Below are 27,491 nucleotides of genomic sequence, written 5' to 3' on the forward strand. Positions count from 1 at the left end.
AAGAGGGGACTGACCCATGCCAAGGCAGCGATGCATGGGAATGAAGGTCTGCTTGGAACACTTGGAGGGGGAATAAGGGTCATGTCAAGGGATAAGCAACAGAGAAATGAGGGAGATGATTTCAGCTCTGCCAAAGAGCAATCCCCCCTGGAATATCTGACCCAATTCAGATCGGGATTCACTTAAGCAAATCTGCAGTGACTCACCGGGAACTATTGGCGGCATGAATAGAGAGTGGAGGGATAGTGAGGTGGCAAGAATAGATTGTGAAGGTGCAAAGAAGGTTCAGAAGTCTGGAGGAGAAAGGCTTTAGATAGTCCAAGTAAAGAAACAAGACACTACTGGTGTTTGGCGCTGTTTTCAGCTTGTGCAGAAGAGAGGCTGCATTTTCAGTTCAATATTGAAGCAGGCGACAAGAGTAGGAAGAATCTTTTGCCTGGCAGCTGAAGGAATCTTTCATGTTCCTGCTCCGCAGGCAGAGGAGGAGATAAAGCCAGGTTATTGCCCGTGCTGGACAGTAATTTCCTCACCTCGTGGCTGTTGCATCAAAAGCAGTCGCTCCCGTGACTCCCTTGTTTGAGACGGGAGTGTGACCTTCTGTGCCTTGAGGAGAAGCACGTCAGGGGCTCTTTGCTCAGAAGATGCTTCTCCCCTTCTACAAACAGGCAGGGCCACCAGGCTCACCTGCTTTCTGTTTTTGTTAACCCTGCAGGCACCACTGTCAGCTTGAAGGAGGAAGGATTCCTGTCTGCGCCGTTACTTTTCAAGAGCCTGAGCACGATCCTCGCAACTGCTGCTACTTGTGGGCTGTTCAGTCGACGCAAGAAAGGTGAACAAAAGCTTACTATCGGCCACTGATTTTTTTTTTTTTTGAGTATTTGTTCACCTAGAGTTGACCCACGTGTATTTGTTTTGTTGAATTAGCCGTGCAGGAGATTCTCTCCGGTATGGAAGGGGCTGACGGTGCGATTTGTACAGGATGTAACAGGGATGGAGAGGGACCTACTAGTTCCTCCCTGCTGAAAGGCAGCAAAGCGACAGTGGCTCTATTTCTGTGCTGGCATTCTTCAATGGCTTCCTTTGTTTCCTGATGACTGCTTCATGATTTGCCTGATATTCACACCGTGGTATGAAAATACCATGGAGCGCAGTGGAGGCTGCAGCTCCAGAGCACTAAAGGTGCGGATCCACCAGCCTGCTTCCCCTAAAGGAGGAGGTGACAGCATGGCCGGTTCCCTGGTGCCAGCCTGAGCCTTGGTGAGCCAGCTCAGCTCGGCTGGCAGGGAAGGTGCTCAGCAGCCAAGTCGGTGGTTTCCTGCTGGGCTAATGACTGAAAGGAGGGTGTGGAAGGTGCCGTGTGTGCAGGGGAGGGACTGGAGCTTTGGTGGGAAGGGAAGGGGAGAAAGATCTGCCCCTTTCAGCATCAGCAAGCTATTTACTCAGCTCGGCTGCTCATGGAGTGGCAATCTTTTTCAGTTTGACTGTAAAGCAGTTTTGATTGCGAGCTCTTCAATGCCAAGAACTGTTCCCAACCATTTTTAGTCCATAGAACATCTTGAAGCTTCCAGATTGTATGGGTAGCCTTTGCCCCAGAAGCTGTTAGTGTCCAAATTTCCTCCTTTGTGGTTTAGTGGCTAAATGTGACCAATTCTTGGGTTTTGGGAAGGGCTGTTTTTCTTTTCAGTGAGACAGTGCTATTCAGGAAACCTCAGCCTAGACCTAAGGAAAGGGTAACGAGGACTATAAAGCAGCTTTGTAACCAAATGTCATCATTTGTACCTTTTCCAGTGAAGGCGATGCCGTGAGTTTACATCTGTTGCAGTTAGCGTTCGCAGACAGGAGGCGCTCGGCTTCAGGACAAGCCATGTACGAGGTAAGACGTGCACGTCCGTGAAAGGATGGAAAGAGTCCTTTTCCCTAAGGGAGTATCAGTGAAGTTGGCAGGGGGAATATTGACCGTGACAATTCAGAGATGACTTAAAAAGAAAGAATCTTTTGCTGAGTCTTCCCGGGCACGGCCTTTGTCCATACTTTTTGAAAAGAAGTCGTACAATTTCATACCGCCGTGTCGTGTGTTCCAGCCAGGGCCGTCTGCAAAGAGCCCGTATAAATTCAGTTCCTGAAGAGGCAGCAGCTTTTACAAAGAAAATGATTCTTCATTTAAACACCAAGTGAATGGCCTGTAGGAAGAGAAGACAGGGCTTTGAGTAGCTCTGTTTAACCAAACTGCAGAGTTGAATAAGGTTCTGTCTGTCTCCCTTCCTTAAAACACGGGCGTACAGCTTTATTCTGTTCCGGTCTTCAGGTTTAAATTCTTGTTTTCCCTTTGAGCTCTGTCAGCAGGACTTCACAGGACGCTCACCTGCAGGGTCTCTTCGGTGCTGGTCCTGAAACTTAGTAGCTCTAAAGAGAACTCTTTCTACTTTTTGGCTGCGTTACCTACGAACTCTGCTCTTGAAGCCAGCAAAATACGCAAATACAGTAAAGAGTGGTCTGATTTGGTCAAAAAAGTATATGTAAATTTTGAGAAGTGGCTCCAAAGAGGTTGTGTTTAAAATAGAGGTGAACTAGCCTTACCTCTCTGTTATCTAACAGATAGAAGACGCGTTTTTAGAACGTATAGTTTTATTCAGTGTTACGCCTGAAACCCTTGCAAAATCTTTTTGATGGGAAAGTAATCTTAATTCAGAGCATGTCTTTCCTGTTGAGGTGTGGTAGGAGAGGATCTGTGCTCTACAGCCTTGATATTTATTAGTAGTATTTCCTAGAATGGTTAAGAGAAAGCTTGCCTGTTCTCAGAGTAGGTGAGTTAAATGTAACATATCAGGTCATACGAGAATGGATTGTCTCATGCCAGTTCCTTCTAGAGCTGTGAAACTTTAGGAAACTTGGGTAGAATGAGGTACAAGCAATTTTTTTATTCTCTGGTAGGTTTTTGGAGATTTTTAGCTGCTTAGCTTTTGGTTTTGTTTGGTTGGTTTTTAATTGTAGAGCTGCTCTTTGTCCACAATCCACACACCCATGTGTTGTAGGGTAGAGCATTTGACCAAGTGCTGTATTTGGAAAGACAGTATTTCAGTCAATGCTTGCTTAGCAAATGGTGGTCTCAGAGGTTCCACACAATCCTGCTGGAGTTTCTGTAGGTCTCAAAGTAGTTGGCTGACTCTGTAGGAATTCGTGCCCCTAAACGCCTTGCCCACGTGCATGCCATGTCCGCCGGGTTGTTTTGCTGTTGGCTGCACTTGGTGAAGGCAGGGAGGCATATTTCACCCTTTAGTCCCTGAGGAGGTGAGAGGAGGAGCTGGCAGGAGCTGACGTGGTTTGAGAGAAGAGTGTGACTCAGTAAGACGTTCTCATGGCTACTCCCGAGGGATGGGCTTTCACTCTAGTGGTGTGTGCCTATAGATAATGCCTCGCAAGAGAGCTTTGGCTGCTGGAAGGCCGTGACTCCTCTAACTTCATCAGTTCTGTGATCAAGTCATGGAGCAAAGCGCTTTGCATGCCTATGTATGGCATTATTTCAGATCTCTCTTTCTAGATAAATACGTAGGTTTGTGAAGAAACCGGGATGGTGCAAGGAATTCTGCAAAACACATTTAGAACCAGTAATGCGAGGGAAATGCTCAGTTCTGAAAATGTGCAAAGCTTTTACGACCAAACTTACCCGTTACGGTTTGACACTCAGTTCTCTTGCTTGTCAGCTGTAGTTTCTCTTTGCCATCAGATTAAGCGCCTGGGAGAGATACAGTACAATATGCAGGTTCTATTAGACATAGACATTCTTTCCTACTGAGGTGTAATGTCTGCTTTTCTCTCAGAATGACCTTTCTCTCGCCTGTGATTTTTTCCGCAGGGTTTGGCATCCTGTGTTGAAAAGTACAGTTTGGATCTGACGGGTGGAGCCTTTCCCTTGAGAGGGCAGGGCAGCAAGGCCAAACTACTCAGCTGTCAGGCTGTAGAAATCTTTCCCAACTGCATTGACAGAGAAGGCAGCGTTGATGAAGGTTTGTTCCTGATGCCCGTGTTTGGTTGTTCTAAACTAAATGGCTTTGGCATCCAAGCAGTGAATGCTGTTCCATACCCACAGCCTGAAAGTCTTCAGTATCTGTATAGACTAACTTCTTGGGCTTATTTCAAAGGAAAAACTGGGTGCTTAGGTTCTGTGGGACTTGTTAAAATAAACCCTATTTTTCCCTTCAATGCTTGCTGACATGCTGTAGCGATGTATGGTGGGGTCACCTCTATAACACCTGTCAGTCATTTTATTCCTCCAGCTCTCGTCTTTGAACAGTAGGATCATCCCCTCCATTGCTTAGGAATGTTCCCTCAACTTTCTTTTTTCCCCTCTTCCAACCTATGCCTGCACCTGCATCCAGCTGGCGGCCGGTCACGAGTGCTGTTCCCCAGGGCTCGGTCCTGGGGCCAGATCTGTTTAATACCTTCCCCAACCGCCTGGATGAGCCGGCAGTGTGCCCGCGTGGCCAGGAAGGCCCCCAGCATCCTGGCTTGTATGAGAGAGAGTGTGGCCAGCAGGAGTAGGGCAGTGATCGTCCCCCCCTACTGGGCGGTGGTGAGGCTGCACCTCGAATCCTGTGTTCAGTTTTGGGCCCCTCACTACGAGAAAGATACTGAGGTGCTGAGTGTGTCCAAAGAAGGGCAGCGAAGCTGGTGAAGGGTCTAGAGCACAAGGTTTAGTTGGGATCTTAGGAAAAATTTCTTCACAGAAAGGGTTGCGAAGCAGTGGAACAGGCTGCCCAGGGAAGTGGTGGCGTCACCATCCCTGGAGGGAGTTAAAAGACGTGCAGACGTGGTGCTGTGGGACAGGGTTTAGTGGTGGGCTTGGCAGTATGAGGTTTACAGTTGGGCTCGATGGTCTTAAGGGCCTTTTCCAACCTAAATGATTCTACGAGTCTATGATCTGCCTGTGCACTTTGCCCTCTCTGTGTCTAATAGGTTCCTACACCTACAAGCTCTTAAAGCAATAGCTTCTGGCTTCCCTTGTCCAGATCGACAGTTAAAACTCCTCTGGTGTCTTTCATTCCCTTGCAATAATGAGATGTGCATCTCTGGGTTTGCACATCCAGTGATGCTCTGAGCACATCTCTGAGCCGGCTGCAGTGATAACTTTCACAGCCTTTTGTTTGGGTGTGTGAATGCCCTTCCCTCTCTTCTTACTGGCCTTAACTTATGTCTGCTGTTACAAAGACGACACTGGCGTGACTTTCTAGGCTATTTGTGTTTATTAGCTTTGTCTTAGTCCTGAAGAGGCAGCTTCCACCTCTTTTGGGGTGCCATCCTCTAACAACAGCGTGTCAAAATCTAATGAAAACCCCTTTGGATTTTCTCCACCTGTGGCATGATTCTGAGGAGAGGGCCTTCTAAAACCTTGTCAAAAACAACCAACAGGCGCACCCACCAAAAAACCCAAACCAAAACCAACAAAAAAGGCCCTTTCGGTCCCCTTTTCATGAAGTCTGAGGCATGGAAAAATGCTTGTCATTTTTCTGATGGCTCCTCATTAGCTTTTATCCAGAAACTATTCAAGTTGTAGGCCCACATGAGCTTCTGTTGGATGTGGGTTGAGGTTAGAAAGGAAGCTGGCTTCTGATTTATGAAACTAATTGACATCTTCAAAGGCAGTTTCAGCGGCTCACACAAGTGAAAGGGCACAGAAGTTCACGATGACACACAGTAAAGCGTGGGAGGCTCCCTGAGCAGCCCTGATGAACTCAGCAGAGAACAGAGACCCATTTTGCCAAACGACCTGTCTCCTGGTTCCCTGCTCTGTCAGGGTAAAGGATGCACCCCCCACTTTGCTCACATCTGGAGAATGCCTTCTCCCCAGAGACGACAGACCATGCCACTTCTTGAGAGAACCCGAGTGTAACATTGTCAATGTTTGATGTTAAACTCTTTGTTCCAACCTCCTGTTTGTTGGGGTTGGGTTTTGGTGTTTGTTTTGTGTGATAATTGTGTTCTTTCATTCTGACTGTGCTGGAAAGGAGCTATTCGTAACACTCGTAATCGAGTCGAATCTGGAAATTAATAATGCCAGCTGAGTGATCAAGTGTATACGACAAGAATTTGTATGCTTTCTAAAAGCAGCAATGTATGTTTTCCTAGGGTGGTGGGTTGTTTTTTGGTTTTTGTTTTTTTCTAACCATCTTGATGCACTCTTACTGTATGGGAGACTTGATTACCTGACAATTGTGTATTGGGTTTGTCTTAGGACGGATACAGGTTGAACTCGCAAAGGGGGGCAGCATGACTGAAACCTATCACAGAGGTGATGCTATGGTGTACATTTTTAAAATTCTTCTTAGTCAAGTGTTGTGTTTCATGAGTGACGTAACAGAATGAAGCCAAACTAGAAAGGGATGTTTTGAAAATGTCAGATAGATTGTATTTTCTCCCAATAAGAAACAATGTCTTGTCTTTTACAGTCATATCTCCTGACACCAGTGTCTCCGTCTTCAGCTGGCAAGTGAACACACGTGGCCAGGGAAAACCATCTACTTATTTGGGTGTATTTGACTTTGACTGCTGGTATGAGGCTCAAAAGCCAGGCTCACTAAGGTAGGTTTTTATGAAGCTGGTTTCAGTATCCCTCCCCATAATTCACTGGAAAGTCGGCGTTTAGCTTCTGCGCTTGTTTTCTTTCAGGCCAGAAGAATCCCTTCAGGACTGCCCCTATTTTGCACTGTGGTCACTGGACGCTGTGACAAGCACGACTGCTCCAAACCTCCTTCTGGATGTTGTGGTGCAGGAGCGCAGCCTAAGCTGGAGAGTTCCTCCTTCTTACCCACAACCTGAGCTGTGTTTTCATCCAAGCACCTATAATTTTGGTAGGTATTACACGGCTTTGAGTAGTGATAAGCTTAAACCGAGCTCAAATGCCATTTATTGGTTCTCCTGGTCACTGTTTGTCACGCAAAAAACCAACCAAACCGAAACACCCCAACCCCCCACCCACCCAACTGTGATGACGTTGTACTGACCAAGTGTGTGCTGTTGTGACACCTGCCTGACAGGCGGCTGGGTCTGGGGGTTGGGTGCTTCTGTAACGCAGCCCGTGAGGTGGTGCTGGTGATCAGATGAAATGACTCTGGGCTGAAGCTCAAAGCGCAGCACCTCGATAGCCCCGGAGGTAAAATTTCTACACTCAGCCATTATTTTTCTAAAAAAGGCTGTAAGTGATGTCATGAGGAAAACGGGTACTCAGTTGTACCTTTCCAGAGGTTGCTGTGACAAAAATGTAAACTGGTGCTACCATCACGGTGAGAGTATGGAATGTTGTCCAACGTTCGTTGTCTCTGCAGATGGCACGTGCCTGCTGAGCTCTGGAGTTGTTCATGTGACGTGCAGCGGCTTCCAGAAGGAGGTGAGCTTTTACTGTGTCTTTATGGAGAATGTCAAGAGATGGAGCTTTCCTAAGCTTTCCATGGTGCTGCTTTCGGTGTCAGGGACCATGTAATGCTCCTCCTGCCCATCCACACGCGTAACTGCAATTGTACCCTACCAGTTTTATCAAATGTAATGTTTGAGGTCCCCTCTTGGGAGTGTAAACCCACCGTTGCCTCCCGTTGAAGCACAATCAGGGACTGAATGTCTAGAAAGGAAGAGAGCGCTGCTCTAGGAGCAGGAAGAGAAAGTCGGGGAAAGCTGTTCCTTCTCTCTCATCAATGAGTGCAACTGCCTGCGTGGTCCTGAGTTTGGGTTTTGATCCCTGATGAGCTGGGAAAAGAGGACAGAATGGAGAAAAGGAAGCATCGTTCCCTCAGAACAACCTTCAGGCAGAGGAGCACTTGGTAGGAAGGGGAGAGCAGTCTTTCCCTGCCCTCATCTTCCTCTCTACTGGATTCCTCACCAGATCTGTGGGGGTGCGTTGGGGCAAAGCGCACTTGTGCACAGTGTGGTAGCTAACATGAACGTCTTGGCAGGTTGGCCTGGCCCATAGGCTGTTTCTTTTGCAAGCCTGATGTAGGCTCTTCCATTCAGATTGGGTGATCTGATGTCAGCTCCACGTTGGGAATAATTGGGAAATGCAGAAATTTGTCATACCCTTTGCTGAATTGAGACTAGATCATTCAGAGGCTTGTTAGGGATTTGAGCAGGAATTGCTTGTGAATGTGAGTAAGACAAATCTCAGAATTAGGGGCAAGAAGCTTGGTTTGGGGTTTTGTTTGCCACCGTAAGTCGTACTCGGTGTGTTTCCTTGTCTGAGACTGGTTTTCAGAAAAAGATGGAAATCTGATGTGTGTATTTGAACGTGTAGAAATGGCTTTGAATGTGATGATTTTATTTAGAAGGGAAAGATACTTGTGAATGTGCTTAAAAAGCCAAAGAAAGAAGCAAACAAAAAGCAAAAGCCCTAAAAAGGACAATTTGATGAGGGCTCAGTCTTGGGCCCCTCGGGACAAGAAGGACATAGAGTTGCCGGTGCGTGTCCAAAGAAGGGCAACAAAGCTGGGGAAGGGTCTGGAGAACAGGTCTCATGAGGAGAGGTTGAGGGACCTGGGGTTGTTTGGCCTGGAGGAGAGGAGGCTGAGGGGAGACCTTATCGCTCCCTGCAGCTGCCTGACAGGAGGCTGTTGTGAGGTGGGGGTTGGTCTCTTCTCCCAGGTCACTAGCGATAGAACGAGAGGAAACGGCTTCAAGCTGCATCAGGGGAGGTTTAGGTTGGATATTAGGGAAAATGCCTTCACTGCAAGAGTGGTCAGGCCTTGGAAGAGGCTGCCCAGAGAGGTGGGGGACTCACCATCCCTGGAGGTATTGAAAAGACATGTAGACGTGGCATTTGAGGCCTGATTTAGGAGACATGGTAGTGTTGGGTTGACAGTTGCACTCATTGATCCTAGAGGGCTTTTCCAACCTTAAGGATTCTATGATTCTATGTTTCTATGTTCATTTCACCTGGAAGAAGTACCAGAACACCAGCTGCACTAAGCTACTCCTTAACAGTGCACGTCTGTGCCTGCCTGTGCTTTGCCCTTCTGAAGGATCGCCACGGCATTAGAACACAGTGTTTGAAGCGCCTAAACCTGAAACCTATTAGAACATCAATGTTTCACTTCTTTTCTGTCATTTTGGGAAATGACAACTTAATGTTTGGGGTGTCGTAACTGCTTCATGTCTTCATAGCCTGGAAAGCTGCTTGATCTTGGCTTCGCTGCTTCCATGCAAACGTTGCAGAGTTCTGTTTGTTCTGTCCCCTTCGCGCATTCCTGATGGCAAACTTCTCTGCACCCCATGTGCCATGGGTATAAGCAGGGCACGTTGCTGGGAATAGTTAATTGGAACGCAGTAAATTGAGAGGATAATGCAGAGGCATGCAAATAAAGATTAGAATTAGCCTTTGGGAAGTTGATGTGTCAGGGGAAAAATTCCATGTGCTCCTCACAGCAACAAGCAGCCCAGCCTGTGATGCCTGAGTGAGTGTAGGGTTAGAAACAAGCACTTACTGTTGGTGGTTGGGATGTTGACAGCAGGTGGGATTCTCCTTTTCTTTCGCCTGTTACTTTTAGGAGGAGCAGTTAGACGCGGTCTTGTCAGCTGCTGCCCAGACAGGTTCTGTAGGGCTTCTGACTGGCTGCATTAAGCTTTGGACATCTAAAGGTAAGACTTGTTATGTTTTTTTTATGTTGCATGGTTTCTTCGTTTGGAATTCTTGATTCATTTCTTTTTTGTTCTCTCTTTTTAAAGAGCAGCCAAGTTCTGCTGCTAATTTACAGTTTGCCCTTGACTGGACATGGAGCAGAGTGATCTATACACAACACAAATTTGATGACATATGTGAGTACTAGTGCAGCCATGCTGCAAACCTAGAATCAGTCTTTCCAGTTGAGCTCATTCAGTGATCTGCTGGTAGATGGTCTTGCCCGCAGATCTGGAAGTGCACTTTGAAACTCTGCAATGGCTCTGTAGGCTAACGATTTCATACCTGTTCTTGAAAAGGTGTTGCGCTGTTTGACGGCTCCTGCAGCTCCACTGACCCGCAGAGGTTACAGGCTCTGCAGCACCGCCAGTTGCTTTTGAGCAACCTTAGCACAGTCTTGAACTGTTTTCTAACAGAGGCACAAGAGCTCGCCGGAGAAGGTTTGTCACAGTATTTCTAACTCTCTGGTATGTCTTATGAAGATTTGGAACGATGCTGGGGCTGTAATTGTGGAAAGAGGAGCTTCTGTTGGTTTTGCTGATTGGCAGAAAGTCAGATGTAGCGGGGAGAAGGGGCTTAAATGGAGGGGTTGGGGCTGCCACTTACCGCGCGTTGAGCTCAGGGCAAGAGTTTGTTGGGGAGCTGGTGCGAGTGGGTGGGGAGGCTGCGGTCAGCAAGGAGCTGTGCAAGCACCCGGCTTGAAATTACAGCAACGGGATGTGGCACTGTGACAAATACTCCCTTTGATTGTCAGCTAGCAGTGCGTGATTGCATGCAAATATTGGATTGGAAATGACTAAAATCAGAGAGGAAGCCTAAATGAGTAACATGTAAAGTGAGTTGCCTGAGTTTCTGTAGCTGTTTCTATTAGAACTTGTTCCTGGCATATTGAGGAGAAAAGAGAAAATCCCTTTGCTAGAGTAAACGTCTCTGCTACGTGAAGAACAGGTGCCTTATCCATGAGTGGATTTAGTAGTTCCAACTTCACTTTTTTTTATTAAACCTTTAGTGAATCTTCTTCTTTGTAAGGGTTGCTTGTGATTGTGGGCTTTTACTTCAGAGAAGGACGTGATACGGAGTGAAAAATGCACAGGCAAAGATTTCTACCGTGTTATTTTTCTACTTTCTCTTTAGTGCAATGAGGGGAGCTTTATAAAAAACAAAAGAAATTGCACACCAACAGTCCTCTTAAGCTTCTTTTCATGTTTTGCAGACTTGACAAATAAGCTGGCGGCGACCAGCCTCGCAGCTTTGTATGCACGAGTGGTCCTCTGGTTCTGTGGGTCCCGCCTCCTGCCCGAGGGCTCAGGTAAGCCTAAACTGTCACGCGGCTGTAGCAGTCAGTGCTTCCTATGAACACGTGCTTCCCCATGGTTTTGTCAAGGCTTCCTCAATACCAAGTCGTGCCCGTTCAGTGACAGCAGATGCTGAAGTTCTGCTGCTGAAATTGAGATTTCACTGTTTTTTCAACTACGTCGTGTAGAATGATGGAAGCAGTTTCTTTCCGGGGTGTTTCTCAGAAACAGCAATAAGCCTCTGAGGGAGGGAGTTGCTCGTGCCCACAGCTTGAAATCCTTGGGATTGTAAACAAGTAACTCCTAAAGCACCAACACGGGAATGCTTGATTTTACAGTAAAAGCCTGACGTGCGTGTTTTGAACTTTTTACGGATTGTTTGAGGAAAAAATACACCTTGGAAATAGTTCATCATTTGGATGGGTTATAAATCCTATTGTCAGCCTTAACTGTCTTACGCATGTTCACATGACATGTTTAAAAACCCATTCCCTTTGAGAACTGGGGTTTTTTTTTAGAGTGAACTTCAGCTGACACTACATGTTCTGGATGCTACATCACCTGTAAGCTTGAAATGGCACTTAGGACAAGGAGGAATTGACTCCTGTGTCGTAGGTCTCTTTTAGCAAAGGCAGAAGGAGGCTGGGCTTCTTTCAAAGTCGGAGGCTTGCCTGTGCTTTTGATGCTTAGCTTGTGTGTTCTTCTGTCTTTTTAGTCAAAAACTGTAGGATGAAAATGTGATATGACTTCTTTAACTTACTTCTTATTTATTGCCTGTAGGTGATGAGATGCGTTTCTCTAGACCTTTCTACAATTATCCTCTGATTCGGAGCTACTACGCTGGTCATCGACAGCAACTGGAGCGTTTATCAAGGTAGGACGTGCAGGAAAGCTCTAGAACAGTTCCACTGCAAATTCAGAAGCGGCAGCAAGTGGCTTTTCCATCAGCAGCTGTATTTGCTACGCTTCATGCATTTGCTGGCAACGCTCTTGACTGGAGTGATGCGTGTGTCCTGCTGAACAGAGAGGTTCCTCTCCCGTGTTGAAATGTTGATATATACCTCTGCTTAGTGCCCTTTGTTGGTATCATCATTGTTTTGACGTGCACGTAATTCATTGGCAATTCTGTGTCATTTGTTACCACTGGAAAAGGTCGTGTGGTGAGGACAGGATCCGTCACGGCCAGGTCAGCAAGGCACGGCCTTTGCAGAGCAATTGTTCTGGACACAGAAGAAAGCGTGTTTTAGGAAAAAAAAAACAAAGCAAAAACCAAAAAACAAAGCAAAAATAATCTCTCTCAATGACCAGTGATAGATGGCGATAAGGGGATTGGCCCAAATCTCCCACTCCCAAGCACCGCGGTGTCGTTGAAGGAGATGGGCAGAGTCACATGCAGCTGGCACGGCCAGCGCTCTCCTGGCGACTGGATAAAAGCCCCTTCCTCACGGGAGCTCCCTTTCCTGGGCTGGCTCACGAGCATAATGGTGATGTGCCTTGGGTTAGGTGAGAACAGATTTTTCTTTGGCAACTGTTCTGTAACCTAAAGAAAGTCCTCAAGTAGCCGTGGCTGTGGCACCGTGAGCAAGGTGCAGCAGGAGGAGTCCAGGTGGAAGCTGCTCTATGTCAGGCGCTGGCTTTCAAGCTCCTCTTCCTGCGCGTCCTTCTCAGGTAACTCTCGTACAGGCTCACGGGCTCCTTAGAAGCACCACCTCCAGCGTGCTGCTTCTGCTCGTCCTCCTCGGGAAATGAAAGGCTGGCGTCGCAGCCCGCAGGAGCCTGCGATGGGCTTCTGAGGAATGCAGTGTTTCACAGGCCAGCCCTCCGTCACTGTGATGGCACGTGCAGAGGCGCAAACGTGCTGCTTCAGGGGATACCAGAATTCAGCTGCGGGCTCAGCTTTCTGACCGTGACTGTTTTTCAGTAACAGAAGCGAGGTGCTGAGACCAAAGCCTGACATTGCCGTGCTGTGGTCTCACCGCTGTGTGTGGGAACGCTCCCGCTGGGGGCGTGAGGTTTGGGGTAGCTTTGCTCACACTGCCCTTGTATTACAAGTAATGCGGCACAAAAGAAAAACTGAAAACTAAAAGGTCGCTGCAACTTTCCCCTTAATAAGGGAGCTTTTTGGATTCCTATTTGGAGCTCCTTTAATAATTCACTAGGATCTAATGAGCACCTTTCACCTGACTTCGAAATTTCTTTCCAGTCTATTTCAAGTCACGATCATGCCTTTGTCTGTTTGTTCCTTTCTTGGAGTCGTGGGAGCTTTAGCTGGGTTTGTTTTGGCTGGAGGAAATCTGTGACACCGAGAGGCTGGAATTAGTGTTTTCCTCTGTCAAATCCTCGCTATGTTTTGTTCCAGAGGCAAATGGGACTCTGACTGCCTGATGATCGATGGGATGGTTTCCCAGTTGGGAGACCAAGTTGAGGAGATGTGGCGGAGAGAGGAAGGAGGAACTGGGAAATACCCACCTCCTAGTTTACAGGTGAGTGTTGTGTTCCCTGAAAACAACCACCACCACCACCACAAACCCCAGCCCCAGCCCAGCCCTCCCCCAAAGCCAATGATTTCTCAAAGAGAGGAGTTTTAAAAAGCTTCTACCTTTTCATTCCAGGCACTGCTGGAGCTCTATTTGCTAGAAGGCGTTGAAGAAAGCCACAAACATGCAATCGTATCCCTTGGAGTTATTTCTGTCACACCTCCAGTATACGCGCATCAGGGGTCTGAAATGTCTGTCACCTACGCGTTCGATGCATTTTCTAATTTGTGCTTCAAACACACTGCGGATGAACACGTGTAGTTAAGAATTAAGTCGCAGACAGAAGCATTGTTTGATTTCTTTGTACTGTGGATTGTTTAGGAATTTTTAAAATGTTTTGTTGCAAAGTCTTTTCTGATGTGAGAAAACAGGTTTACTAAGCAATGTTAAAGGTAGAAAGCTCCCCTAGATTGTCTCAAAATGTAAACTGTTTTTCATTTTTGAAGCACCCACAGCTGTAGCAAACAGCTGCTTCCTCGAGCGATGCACTAGAATGTGCTGCTTCAGAGCAAAAGGATTTCTGACAGCGGTGTACCAGGACCTGATGTTGCTGAAATCATCCATTTTCCAGCACAGCTAAGAGGGCTTGCTTTTGTGCTGTTACAAGTGCGGGCACACAGAATAATAGAGAGAGAGAAGGGAAAAGTCATTGGGCAGAAACTGAACTTTTAAGCTGCCGAAATACACTGTGTTGCTTTGGTTGTGTGTTGCCTGACCCGAGAGGGGAGCCTAGAGAGCAGGGGCTTTAAAGCTGTTGCACCCCAGAGCTCTCTGATGAGAACAGACCCCCCAAAACAGCTGTCAGAAAGAGAGAGTGACACTGCCGATGAGTGATCCACATACTGGTTTAAATCCAGTTTTAATCATGCAGAGCTAAGCTGTGCTGTAAGGACACCCTAATTTCAGTTGTTTCATATATGCTGGAAAGGAGGGAAGAAACCAGCTGTAGAATTTGTTTGCTTTAATAATCAAGCATTGGCCGTTCTCGTGTTTTGAATGTCCAGCTGGTGGCTCCAGTGACTAAAGAGGGAGCCTGTGTTTCCAACGGAACTGTTTAAATATCGAAAGGCAACCTTTCTGAATGCCTTAGAGAAATCAGAGAGTCTGTCTTTCTGGTTATTTACTCAGAATGCAATTTTGTTGTTAGGGCCTGACTATCTTCAGGTTGCAACAGCATGAAATGGCAAGACTAATACATGAGTATTTTCTACGTCCTACCACTATGATATTCTTATTTCCTTTTATTATCTATTAATGTTCTATTAACAATAGTAATAATGTTATTTCATGTGATAAATTGTTGGTCTTGCAAATCTATTAGCCTTAATTAGATACTTGATATCAGACAATTTACTTGCTGCTAGACATCACGCATCCCTTTCCGAACAAAACAGAACCTTCCGTCGACTCCTTCGCAGCTGCCTTTGCCATCCCTTCGGGCCTTGTTAAGCTTATTCGAGGTTTTTGGCTTCTAGACCACAAGGACTATGATGTAAGCATGTGACAGTTTAGTTGGGCACACATTGCAATACAATGCTATGATCTATCAAATGATGTAAAAACCCTGGTGCTTAGCTGATACCAGGTGATAAAACATGGGAAGCTTCTTTTTTGTAATGCTGCTTCAGCAGCACCTTCAGCAATACGTGATGATCTGCAGTTTGGTTTTAATTACGTTGAGAGGAAATGGATTAAGACAATGAAGAAGTCAGCGTTAATGCTTGACGTGTGACTTGCCAAAGCCATCTGTTCAGGTTGTTCTCAGCAGAGCAGTCGAGCGCTTTCTCAAAAGCAGTGGTTTGGGGACTTTAACTATTCAAACTGCCATCCTGGCAGCAAGACTTGAGACAGAAGACCGCAAAAGTGACTCTTCAATCTAATTCATGTTCCTCCTGATGCTGAAGGTTGCCTTTGCCTGTCACAATTTTAATGCAACCTGTCTGGGAGAATAACTTGTATTTCTAAGAAGTGATGTTTGCCTATGGGGATTTGGTTACCCTAGCCGAGTGTGAATCACTCCTTTTAAAAGACTCTGGTTTTTTTCTGTATGGTTAAGTGATTTTTTTTTTCCTGCAAATAGTAAAGAATTTATATTTACCTGTCCGGTATCAAGGACATTCACCCTTACTGAAGAAACTTTTGAACAGTTTTGTTGTGTGCTTGTGTGTCCAGTCTGATCCCCTCTATACAAAGAGGATGTGGCCAGGCTGGAAGGGGCCCAGAGAGGGGCCACCAGGATGATCAGAGGACAGGGAAGCTGCCATACGAGGATGGGCTGGGAGAGCTGGATTTGTTCAGCCTTGAGAAAAGGAGGCTCAGAGGGGATCTCATCCCCATGTACCAGGGCTTAGGGGGTAGCTACAAAGAAGGTGGAGACTCCCTTTTTACACGGAGTCCCATAGAGAGGACAAGGGGGATGGACACAGGTTGCTCTTGGGGAGATTCCGATTGGGCACCAGAGGGAAATTTTTCACACTGAGGACAGTCACCGTTGGAATAATCTCCCCAGGGATGTGGTTGACTCGGCCATGTTGGACACCGTCAAGAGTCGTCTGGACAGGGTGCTGGGCCATCTTGTCTAGGCTGGGCTCTTCCCAGAAAGGTTGGGCTAGATGATCGCTGAGGTCCCTTCCAACCTGGGATTCTGTGATCTTAGTAAACCTGATCTCCACCTTCTGCAGAACTCCCTGGCCCTGCTCTTTCACCCAGCTACAATCAAACCTGTGTCGTGGCAACACGTGAGAATTCTTCGGTCCCTCATGTGCCAAGGAGAGCATGGGCGAGCCCTCAGATACATGCAGGTGATGAAGCCACCGTTCTCAAGCAGTCGTGAAGAGCGGCTTTTCCTCACTGTGCTGTTGTCCAATAGGTAAAGAAATATATGCCACCATTTTGGCATTGAAATCCTGTGAAAGATGGAGAGCAAACACTAGAAATCACAATCCCCTAAATTTCCTTTAAACTTTGAGCACAATAACTGTGGGGTATCTTTTTAGTTATACTATTAATACGCCTTTACATCTCAAAAACTTAACTGCAGGTGCATGGCGGAGGCTTGGGCTCTGCTGCAGGAGCACACCGCTCAGTTAAAGGAGGAAGAGCTATTAAAAGACATGTATGACATCTGTCGGGAGATGGGACTAGTGGGAGACTTCCTGAGGCTGCCTTTCACAGACTCTGAACAAGTAAGTGTGGGCAAGAGGAAAATCTGAACCCCGTCTTTGCCAAGAGAAGAGGCAGGGTCATCATATAGGTTTTCAAATGTGTTATTTCTCATAGAAGTGTTTGGAGAAAATTTTACAGATTCATGAGATTCTTTTAGTCCGGCACCTGCAGCGTGCCAACTGTATGGCAGCACCACAGCTGAACCAGGCGATGAACGTTCATCTCATGGTAAGCGTAAAAGTCCTGCCAAGTGTGCAAGGTTCTCTTAGGGGTTACTAACTAGATTTAACAGTGCTCAATAAGAATCCTGCTTTCTTTATCACACCCTTCTTTGAAATACTTGCAATAAGCCTCTGCACCTTACGTTACAGCTGAACCTAAAAGTTGAACAGAATGTGTCACTGCTCCAAAGCTACCCCGTGCAGTTGGAAATTCTGTGTTCCAGGCTGTTGTTGACTCCACTTCGAACAGTTTGTTTGTGTCTGAGGATTAAATAAGTATCTCCTGTCAGCCACTCTTACCATTCAGATATTCAGGGACGTACGTTACGTAGGGTTCGGATGATTGGAAGTTGTTTGGGTCACTGTGGAAGGAAGAGTGTGTTGTATGTCATCTTCTGTATCTCACACGCAGCTCTGGGTGCCAACCCACAGGCAACATTTGCATCATGGGTTGTTCTTTTTATTATTTCCTCAAGTTATAGTGTGAGGTCTGCAATTCCACAGCTTTCGTTTTACCACTTTTTGGACAGAAAGTCTTACCTAACTTCTGAGTCTCAAAATAGGCAGGTCAAATTCTGTGTTATGGGAACTTCTGTTGTGGTTCTGTGATCCATCTGCTGCTTTCCAGAACCATAGTTTCCCAGGGAAGCAAACTTGTGGGGTGGTTCTGGAAGGTTGAGGTCCTGTGTTTGAAAGCTTCCATCCCGGGGGAAGGGGTGTGTAGGCAGCTTTCTCTTCCTCATTTTAATCCTCGCTTCCTTTTGTCCAAAGTAACCCGCCGCTGCCCTGGAGATTCAGTCACCTCGGGCAGTGGCGTTTCAGGAAAAACAAGGGAAAGGCACTATTTTGTCAGCCATGTGAAGCTTGTGGGTGCTGACAAGCGTGTCAGAATGAGGTTCTGCAGGGTGCCGGCATGGTTTTAACTTAAAGTTGTAGGTTCTGCTATTATTCTAGTCTTCCTTCCGCTTGGCTAAAAATTCCGGGTGAAGCTGGTGTGTGCTGATGGGCAGAACTGGCTGCCGCTCCGTGCAGGGGGTGTATTTTACTGCACCTGTAGAGGAAACGTATTCCCTAATTCGAAATAGCACCGACAGCTCCGTGCTATGAACTTCTTGTAACATTTAACTTCTTGCTTTACGCTTCTCGTTCATCAGAACGACTGTGCTCCTCGCTGGAGACAGAGAGCAGTTGCCAGAAATTCTCTCTCAGCCCAGCACGGCAAGACCCTTCCTAGAGGTCAGAGGCAGCTGGCTGTAGAGAGAGCCAAGCCTTACCATCTGCCTTCGTCCGGACCAAGAGAAGGTAATTTTTAGGGGGGGAATATAACGCACAACTAACCATCGCTTTGATTGCACAAGGCTGATCGTTTTTCCCTCGTGCTTTACAGCTGCAAGACCAAAGCCAATCTCAACAGTAACAAAACCAGCTAATGCAGGAAATGTGGATCCAAGGGCACCTTTCAGCAGTCGTGTGTTGGCCAAAGTTAGAGAGTTATGGGTAGGAAACGAGCAGAAACCCAGTTGAGAGAGAGTTTTTCTGTTATGATAATGTTTGCTATGCAAAATACATGTGTTTATATTATGGTAAATGTGTTCAGAGAATTTAAGATGGCTAAAACTAAAACCCTGATTACCATCAAGCTATTGGTGTACACATCTTGCTAGACTTGATTGTGTGATCAAATAGTGATCTCTTCCCACTTGCTGACACATTTCTGCTTTGTTTCTGCCTCTTTTACTTAAAAATAGGCAGAACGATAAAGAGCAGGAAAGAGGCCAGTAGCTGTCAGATGATTTTCCTACAGGTGGTGTGGCCAAATCAACCCCAGTTCTGGTATATTTGGCCTTGAGGGCAATGAAGGTCAGTTACTGCCCTTCTCTGCTGTCCTTTTGCCATGAGAAAAGACCAAGACCTTGGGCAGATCATACTATAAGGACATGCCCGGCGTGCAAATAAGGCTGCAGATAACTAAGTAGTTTAATCCCCCATCAGAACCCCTTCTCATGGAAGATGACTCTCAGGGTTGTCAGCGCACTCCATTTATTTGCTGCAATTCATCCCTTCCCATGTAACCAACCATAAATAGCTTCTGGTGGGGAAGAAGCAAGCTCCAGGCAGAAGCCAGCCCATAGCCTCTTGTGAGTTGTTAGGCAATGCTTGTAACCTCTTAGCCTAGGCCAGTCGGAAAATGCTATGAAATAATAGAATTTCTCGTAGTAAGTTTGCATTTGTTTCTTATGTTGTTGGTACTTTTGTCTTCTGTGCAAAACTTGCAGGTTTCCATCGCAGGAATGCTGTTCTCACCAAAGCAGTCACGATAACGAGTGCCTTTGAGATGCTCAGAGAGAAATGTTCTGCGGTTCCTTCTGAATTACAGCTGTTCCTCAAATAAAAAGCGTTTTCCAATGCACTGAGCTGTGTGGGTGACCCATACGTGAGGCAGAGGGAAAAATGCAGGTGACAGTGCCTGATGTGCCTGTTGGTTCAGGTCACTCACTCCTGGGCCGTGCATCACCCGGCGTGGTTCAAGAGCAGACTCACCCCACAGCAGCCATCGGTGTGGTGTGCCTTGCTCTTGAACTTGGTTTAAACCCAGACTAGACCATGAGTTATTAGCGAAAGCCTGATTGCTGGTAGTTTGACGCTGCAATTGTAATGTTAATGGACAGAGAGAGAAGGATGCAGGAGGGAGGTGTGTGATTTCTGTGAACACCGACAGCACAAGCGTAGATGACCCTAGGAATCCAGGGCACAGGAAAAGCTTTGCTTCTGATCTAGCCTATTGGTCTCATAGCAGCTTCCTGAAGGACGAGAACGGCACGCTCATCTCCGCAGGATCCAACAGTGATGTGGGCCAGGTAAGCCTTGAGTCAAAGAACCAACTGGAAGCAGCTGTCAGTAATACACAGTTGTGGGTCAGTCAGTTAGTTTATCTCCCATTATTAACATTCATGTAAATGTAACAAACAGGGGATGATTCCTCCAAGCGTGCACACCTGCCATAGTTCCTTTCTGACATTCACACATGGAAGTTAACACACCGCACCTCTCTAATACATAATCATTGACCTGGCTGGGCACCCCCTTCTTCCATGGGTCTCTATCTCCGCCGCTTAAGTTTAAAGGTACAGTGTGATTTTAATTCACTGCGCATGCTCAAGAGGAGTGGGATGGGGGTCAGCCCTTTCATCCCTCAGTTGAGTCGGGGGTCACTATCTCCCGCTGTTGGAATTACCTTTCCCCCAGTGACTCTGCGTGGGCAAATGTGCAGTTTTTCAGGGCCTTCTGGGGCCAGAAGTTCCCTTTGATCACTGCTGACTAAGTTGGGGCCTTCCCTTCACACCCTTCTTTGTAGCAGGATGTTCCCACTGTCAGTCCTTGAAGTTCTACTGATTTGTATTCTTTTAGGAGGTTCCTGTCAATGGGGCAGTCATTGCTAATAGCCTCCTCTCTGGCCCAAGCATTGTTTATTATCTTGTTAAAATTCTCAGGTGTTACCTTCTCCTCCTGACTCACTCGCTCTCACTGCTATTCTCACTTGAATAGCAAAGGCTATTAAAGACCAAGGGAACAAGCTCAGCCAAGACCTGCTGAGCAGACGCCCAAGCTGCCCACTTCTCGGAGGTCTCCTCTTGTGCCCGCAGTGGTTGTGTCTGCTGGCGCTCGCAAGGTTCCTGCCAAGACAATGCTGCCTGTAAAACCTTCAGGCTTTACCTGTTGCTCCTCTGATCTGGAAGACTGACTCAGCAAACAACACAACCATCCAGGACATCAGTATATGCAGCGCCTGGTCCCTCCTGCCTCTCTTTCTGCAAAAAACAGTCACAGGAGAAAGTGCTGGAAAGCAGGCTCACATTCAACCTGTGCAGCAGCAAATCCCCCGCGGGCTAGAGGGGAACTTCTTCCTCGACGTACCCGTTTTCTTTTGGCTAAGTCTGAAAAGCAAGTCTCTTGTGACTGGCCAGACTAAGCCTTTCCTGCTGCCTTAGCACGCCCTGATCTCCAAACACAGTAACAACGGATAATAAAAGCTTGCCTTTTCTCCTTACTGCCGGTTGGGACCATCCACTGCCTGCTTGGAAATCAGGGGTGCACGTGTGCTACTGCTTCGGTTATAAGGTAGGAAGATGCTTGTTTGTATTTCAGAGCCTTGCAAGTATTCATTTAGGGAGTTATCACCATGAGCATGGCTAAGCTGGCTGCTTGGCTTACAGCTGTACGGGGCACAGACAAAAAATGCTCTCAGGCTTGTCCTCTTGCTCAGACATCTAATGAGGCAAAGTCACCGCAGCATGACTGCTTCCAGGGCAGCAGTCTTCTGCCTTGCTTTTGCCTCAGAAACTGGCTGCAGATAGGGGTGGGGTTGTTTTGCCACAGGGTTTGTGAGCCCAGCTTTGCCTCATCCCCCTCCTTCTTCAGCTTGCCTGGCTGTGGCTCCTCCTCCCCCTGCCAGGCTGGAGAGCAACGAGGGTGGTAACATCTGAAATGCGGGCACTTGTTCTCAATTGTACCTGTCTCCTACGGGAGAGCTGAGAGACCTTGCTCACAGAAGACGGGCTAGGGAGAACACAAGGCAATCTACATTAGTCAGGTGGTAAGGGGCCAAAATTTCCACCACAGACCACCTCCTCCTGGGTGAAATGCTATTGCCAATGGCGAAAAGCCTCAGGTTTTTTTAAAGGCAAAACCAACAAGGAGACCAACAAAAAAAAAGCTGGATGATTTTTTTCCCCCTCAGCTGGGCTTGTTTTCCCCAGCCCTGGCCACTCTGCAAGGCGATGCTTGTCACCAATATGAGGGTGCAGGAGAGGGCCCAGAACAGGGATGTTGCAGGCAGCACATTTCTTGAGGCTCCCAGTAATGCAGTCGCTGGGGATTGATCAAGAAATCGGGCAGTCGCCCAGAATTTCTATTTTTGCTCTCTCCCCAATTCCCATGACTCTTTTTTCCCTTTCTCTTTCTTCTCTGCCTGACTCCCCGCCTGTATTTCCTGACTCCTGTCTGTCTGTCCTGCAGCCTGTTGCTATGTTTTCCTTTCCCCACACCTCTCTCCCCCGCTCCCTGGCCTTCTCCTTCCTCTGTCACCGCGTCCTGGCCGCCTGGTTCCCCTCTGTGCTGCCGCCTGTCCCCTCTCTCCCGCCTGTATCCCCCGCTCGGCCGGCCCTGCTGCTCTCGGGGCCTGCGGGGGGGCGGTTCCCGCCCAGGGTCGGGCGGCGGGAAGGCGCGCCCCGGGGCGTGCTGGGAGCTGTAGGCCTGGGGCAGGGGCTGGGGCCGGGGCAACATGGCCGCCCGGCAAGCTCACAAGCTGTGAGGCACCCGTGGATTCCCTGAGGTGGAAGGCAGTCGAGTGAGCGGGGCTGCAGCAGAGGGAGGGAGGCAGCGAGGGAGGGAGGGATGGACAGACCGAGAGAGACAGAAGTGCCTGAGCTGTGCCATGTGCGTGGCAGTGCAGAGAGCAGGAACTGCGGTGAGTCCTGGGCCCCTGGGATCATGTCACCCCTCTTCCGCACCCCAGTCCCTCCTGACACCCCTCTTCCCTTTCCCTCTGTGGATTCTGTGGTGGGATATGTAGGTACATATGTATTTATGTGTATGTATGTAATTTATATTATACATAGACATAATACAAATCTTATAACATGAAATACTTGTTTATACATACTTTAATATTTATAAGTATAGAATAGTAGTATTTTACAGAAAAAATACACTGTTCTGTATGTAAGCTATGCCCGGCCCAGCTCAGCCACCCACGGGGTGGGCAGGGGCTGCATTAACAACCCCACACTCCCTCCCGCTGAGCAAATGCCCGCAGGCAGCGAGAGGTGCTGCAAAGGCAACACCCAACTCTTTTAATGAATTTTAATTAGTATTTTCTCCCCCGGAGTGCCCCAGGTCCTCTGCACAAGCCTCTAACAGGGTCACTTGGTCCTGCAGTCTGTGTCTTCCCAGTCAGTGTGCAAACTGTCAGCGTGGCACGGAAGCAGAGTGGAAAAGGTGCCTGCAGAGGTCCAGGGCGTGAGGTCGCGGGGGCCCTTAGGGAGCACAAGAACCTGAGGAGCAGGGAACGCTCCTGGGACAGTTCAATTTCTGGGCAGTGCTGAATCACAGTCAGACCTTCCAGGTGTAGGTACATGGATATAGAGGGAGGGGAATTGTAGGAGAGGAGAAGAAATGTGCTTAGCTGGGGAGCAGCTTCCCTGCCAAAGGGCTATAGGCAGCCCTGTCCTTGAGCGCGTGCCACGCCGGCCTTTCTTCTGCTTTAACTTCCAAACAGCATATGCCTGGGCAGCTGTTCTTTTTCTCCTTCCTTTTGGATTTAAGTTTCAGCGGCTACAACCGCCGCAGTTGAAGCTAAAACCAGCTTGAGTGTCTGGACTGCAAGTGCATACAATGGCCACATCCTGTAGTAGGCACTACTCCTGGCCTGCTGGTGAAAGACTCGAAATCCTGGTCCGTCTGAGGACTCTGTTGTTGCTGGTAGCGAGTAGTGACAGGGAGGCCGTTCTGTTTCAGTGGCTTTCTAGAGAAGGCAACAAGACGTAATACCAACACAATTGGGTCTTGTGACTGTGGAAGCAGGCTAGAAGACCTGGCCCAACTCTTTGCTGAAGCTTCTGGTAGCTGATTCTTCCTTTCCTTTACTTGCAGCCAAATGAGGTAGAGCAGGGTAAGACTGTCTTGACCACGATAGGTCTAAAGACCTCGCAGGGCAGCCAGAAGGAAGCTGTTGAATGAGGCCTTCGCTGTGGCACTACTCTGTCAGTAGTCAAATGCTAGAGAGGAGAAGGCAGCTCACAAGCAGGGGATGGTGCTGGGCCGGTGGGTCATGGGCAGCCGTAGTCGTTGGCTATGTCCATGTTGGCCTCCCTCTGCACAAAAACCTGCAGCTGGCCCAGTGACCCCTGCAGGGCCGCCCACTCCCGCTCCTCCTGGGCCCCACCCAGGGGCCCCCCAAAAAAGCAAAAATCCTGTAGTGGGAGGGAAGACTTAGTTTTAGTAAGAAGGAATTAAAGTCAATGAAAGGCAAAGCAAACGCATCCCCTTCTCGTTTGCTCTGCGTGTACCTGCTTTGGGCTGTGGGTAGGCGTAGGGAGGGTGGAAGCCTTGCCTCTCTCTTGACAAGCCCCTCTCTCCCCCTGGAAAAGCACTGCAGCCTCAGGTGCTTCTGGTGTTGGAGGCACCATTAGCTTTCTTCTGAAAGCCAACTCAGCTCTTGGTCTTAAGTGTGGGGTTTGTGTTTTGGCTTTTGTTTTGTTTTTGAAGACAGATATTTCTGTATGCTTTTCAAAGCAGAACGTGGGTCATGGTGTGGTAGGAATAAATCACTGGAAAGCTTGCCAATTATTGTTGAGCCGTAAAGCAGCAAAACCAAATTTAATTAAGGGTTTTTGTAAAAAGGATGCACAAAAGCTTCCCTTTGAATATTTCTTCATTGTCTTGCTCTCATGTTAGCTGTCAAGTTAGACTCTTGCCTGCAGGCCATATAATAACTGCTTCCTGAGAAAATACAAGAAGTAATTAATAGTTCATGAACGGTTGTGCCTCAGTACTGGTCGATGCTAGACTGTATAATGCCAGACTCCAAGAGGGAGCTTCCCTAGTTTCTTGATTGCTTCTGAAAAACCACAAAATGAGAGTGGCTGTGCCTGCCGTGAGAGAACATAGGCCTGTTTTGCCATGTGCCAGAAAGGGTGGCATATGGAGCATGAAGCTTCCAAATACTTGATCAGGCTTCCTTTTTAACAGAACTAGGTACAAAAAGTACCTAGGGAAGGGAAGCTGAATCTTCTGGTAAGACTTGCAATGGAACGAAGGTGTCTTTCTCAGCTCTGGGTGTTCCTCTCCAAAGGCACATTTTCAAGAGCTTTTGAGTCAGTAATGCGGTCATGTTGTATGTGCTTTCCTAAACATATAGAGCAGGAACGATTCACTGGCGTGAGGAATCAGCTTCTGCATGTAGATGGTTTTTCCTCAGCATCTGATACAACTGCGCCTTTGAATTCTTCGACTACGTTAGGGCCTAAAGCACAAGAGCATTTTGCAAGGAAGAGTTTTAATCTCCCTTCTGAGCAATTTAGTGACGTCTTGCGGAGAGCTGTTCCGCTGACATTGTGAAATTTGGTTCTACGCTTTTGAACAACTGAAGACATAATAGGCAGTGAGTCGCGTGTCTCTCTGAGAATGTTTTCCTAGTGTAAGCTTAACTGGGGCTTGGGGCATAATATCATTCAATCGGCTGGAAAAGGAACAAGGTGAGAGTTACCCTTTCTCCTTGTGGAACAACTGCCCTTGAGTCTGCATCCTCAATAAACACTGCTGAGTGTATTTCAGTACATCTGAAATCGAGAGTGTATTTTAGTACATCTGAAATCGAGAGTGTATTTTAGTACATCTGAAATCGAGAGGTTTTAAGGCAATGTTGCAAAGCCCTTCAAAATTCAAGGGACACCTGGAATAATAAATGAGAAATGTTCTTTTTTTCCAGGTCATAGACATTAAATATGTTCATCAATCTTTCTCTGTGAACTTGCATGCATATTTTTATATATTTCAATACTACTGGAAATTTTTCCGTTTTCAACTCTTTTTAATGGCAGTTCACAGTTATTTTGTATAAAACCAAGATGTTTCTGTTGACCCCACCTATTGAATATTTGCGTGATGTAATTATCACAGAATCACAGCTTGGAAGGGACCTCAGGGATCACCTAGTCCAGCCTTTCTAGGAAGAACGTTACACAAGCCTCTGGTTGACTATTCATGCCATTTAACGTCACTCATTGAAAGTGTGTGCGTGAGGTCTGAATTCAACCTTCGTACACAGGTGGTGAATAGAAGTTTCCCCAGTGACTGATTCAGAGCAGGGAATTAAGCTCTCACTCTGCACTGCGCTTTGGAGGAGGAGCGGGTTTGTGCCCCTTCTCTGAGTGGAAGGTGCGCTGAGGGATATTTCGCCCTTAGGGAACCTGAAGTTAAGCCAAAGAATGTCGAGCGAGTCCAAAACACTGCTTAAGCCTTTGGAACATCCCGGCTATAGTCACTGAGGCAAATGAGTACTTTAGTTGAGAAACACTTATGCTGGGTAAAATGAGAGGGTGAGAGGCTTTTGCTGCTTCAAATAATCATGGAAATGTAATTTTAAATGTGGTTCTTAAGATGAGCTAAGTCTGCATTTCTTTTCTTAACAGGACCAAAATTTTGAGCCTGTTCCCAGAGTGAAAAAGAGCACAGGAATTCCATGGAGTTTCATGGTGGAGGTGAAAGATCCCAGCACAAAGGGTGCTGTGCTGACAAGCAGTGGGAAATATGCAATGCCAACTCTTGCTGCGTGAGTATGGAATGAATTGGACCGATCAAGAAGTGAACAAGAGAAACCATGCGCAGAAGCGTGAGTGGCAATGCAACCGAACTGGCCAGCGTCTGTAGTTACAGGGGAGGAAGCATTGTCATTGCGGCTTAACCTGAAAATCTGTGATGCTTTCTAATGCTACAGTAGGGTGGTCCTCCTGTTCGTGCCCCTGGAAGTTGGTGAAACTTGTGCTGTGCTAAGAAGCTGTATTTCTGCAAAAGATTTCAGTGGTGTTTGCAGTGGAGTTGTTCTCTTGGAAAGGCTGTTTTGGTTCTGTTTGATGTTGCAAAGGCTCCTTGCAAAATTTAACAGATTGCCACTGGACTGAGATTTCCTCCCTCTGACTTTTATGAAATCCCATGTGTGGAACACACAGAAGTTTTCCCGTGGCTGTAAATTAAGAAAATACTACTGTGTGCTGAGAGGAGTGGCTGTTTTAAAATGCACTTGGTAGCACTTCTGTTGTGCTGCCATGGATCCCCTTTTGTAGAAGGTGTAACATAGACTTCTTCCATTTCTAAAATGTAATTACTCAGCGACTAACTTGATTGGAGACTAACTTGGTGCTGAGCCTGCCATTTACATTTACCGTCTGGTGAAGGAGAGGTGGGATTAATTTCACCTCATTTCTAGCTGTCAAAAAATTATTTTTCTAGTTTGAGCTGGTTTCTTGGTTGATCGAACGAATGCAGAAGGAAAATTCTTCCCCCCTCCCTCTTCTAGGGTTGTGGCTGTAGACAAGTAGTTTAAACCAAAGGCTTACGTTGCAGAAGGCTAATGTGGAGTGAGAGAATTCCATCTGTTCTCTTCCTTTGATAAAATCCAAAGCTTGGAAAAGTTTTCTTTGAGCCATCTTTAAACTTTTCTCTCCCACCAGGCCCTCTCCCCCTCCAGGGAAGCTCCTGTGCGAGGAAAGGAGGAAAAGCCTCCCTTTTTGCCAGAGGAGCCATCGCCCTCTTCTTCCTCCTCATCCTGCTCTGGTGATCCTAGTCCAGATGAGTTGTTGTGTCTCATTTGTGAAGATGCAATGTCCGATGCCGCTGTTAGTGCCTGCTGTGGAAACAGTTCCTGTGACGGATGTAAGTGCAGCTCCCATGGTTGTTACTTCAAAACATCACACCTGATCTTCTGAAAGCAGAAAGAGGAGATCAGGGAATTACTTTGTCACCAGTTCTATTTAAGACTTAAGCAGAGCCTGAACAGGAAAGGACTCTTCTCACTTAAAGGGAAAAAAGGCAGGAAGCTTTTTTCCCTTTTTACTTATGT

The 27,491-nt window shown here is 47.2% G+C and overlaps 1 protein-coding gene across 1 annotated transcript in view; it reads left to right on the forward strand.

Moving 5' to 3' along the window:
* LOC135317482 (protein ELYS-like) overlaps positions 1-23,611 on the forward strand; it is a 29,493-nt gene extending 5,882 nt beyond the window's left edge. The window contains exons 5-26 of the mRNA XM_064473775.1: positions 713-829; positions 1,789-1,873; positions 3,854-4,004; positions 6,444-6,576; positions 6,664-6,845; positions 7,320-7,390; positions 9,531-9,615; positions 9,703-9,792; positions 9,955-10,099; positions 10,599-10,603; positions 10,869-10,964; positions 11,731-11,824; positions 13,310-13,433; positions 13,563-13,619; positions 14,833-14,979; positions 16,169-16,356; positions 16,528-16,672; positions 16,767-16,880; positions 18,028-18,175; positions 18,261-18,382; positions 19,543-19,731; positions 23,525-23,611. Coding sequence (XP_064329845.1) covers positions 713-829; positions 1,789-1,873; positions 3,854-4,004; positions 6,444-6,576; positions 6,664-6,845; positions 7,320-7,390; positions 9,531-9,615; positions 9,703-9,792; positions 9,955-10,099; positions 10,599-10,603; positions 10,869-10,964; positions 11,731-11,824; positions 13,310-13,433; positions 13,563-13,619; positions 14,833-14,979; positions 16,169-16,356; positions 16,528-16,672; positions 16,767-16,880; positions 18,028-18,175; positions 18,261-18,382; positions 19,543-19,731; positions 23,525-23,611 — 2,575 coding nt within the window. The remainder of the gene's footprint in view (positions 1-712; positions 830-1,788; positions 1,874-3,853; positions 4,005-6,443; positions 6,577-6,663; positions 6,846-7,319; positions 7,391-9,530; positions 9,616-9,702; positions 9,793-9,954; positions 10,100-10,598; positions 10,604-10,868; positions 10,965-11,730; positions 11,825-13,309; positions 13,434-13,562; positions 13,620-14,832; positions 14,980-16,168; positions 16,357-16,527; positions 16,673-16,766; positions 16,881-18,027; positions 18,176-18,260; positions 18,383-19,542; positions 19,732-23,524) is intronic.
* Positions 23,612-27,491: the final 3,880 nt, after the last annotated feature.

Source organism: Phalacrocorax carbo, chromosome 26 (assembly GCF_963921805.1).
Source record: "Phalacrocorax carbo chromosome 26, bPhaCar2.1, whole genome shotgun sequence".
NCBI lineage: Eukaryota > Metazoa > Chordata > Aves > Suliformes > Phalacrocoracidae > Phalacrocorax > Phalacrocorax carbo.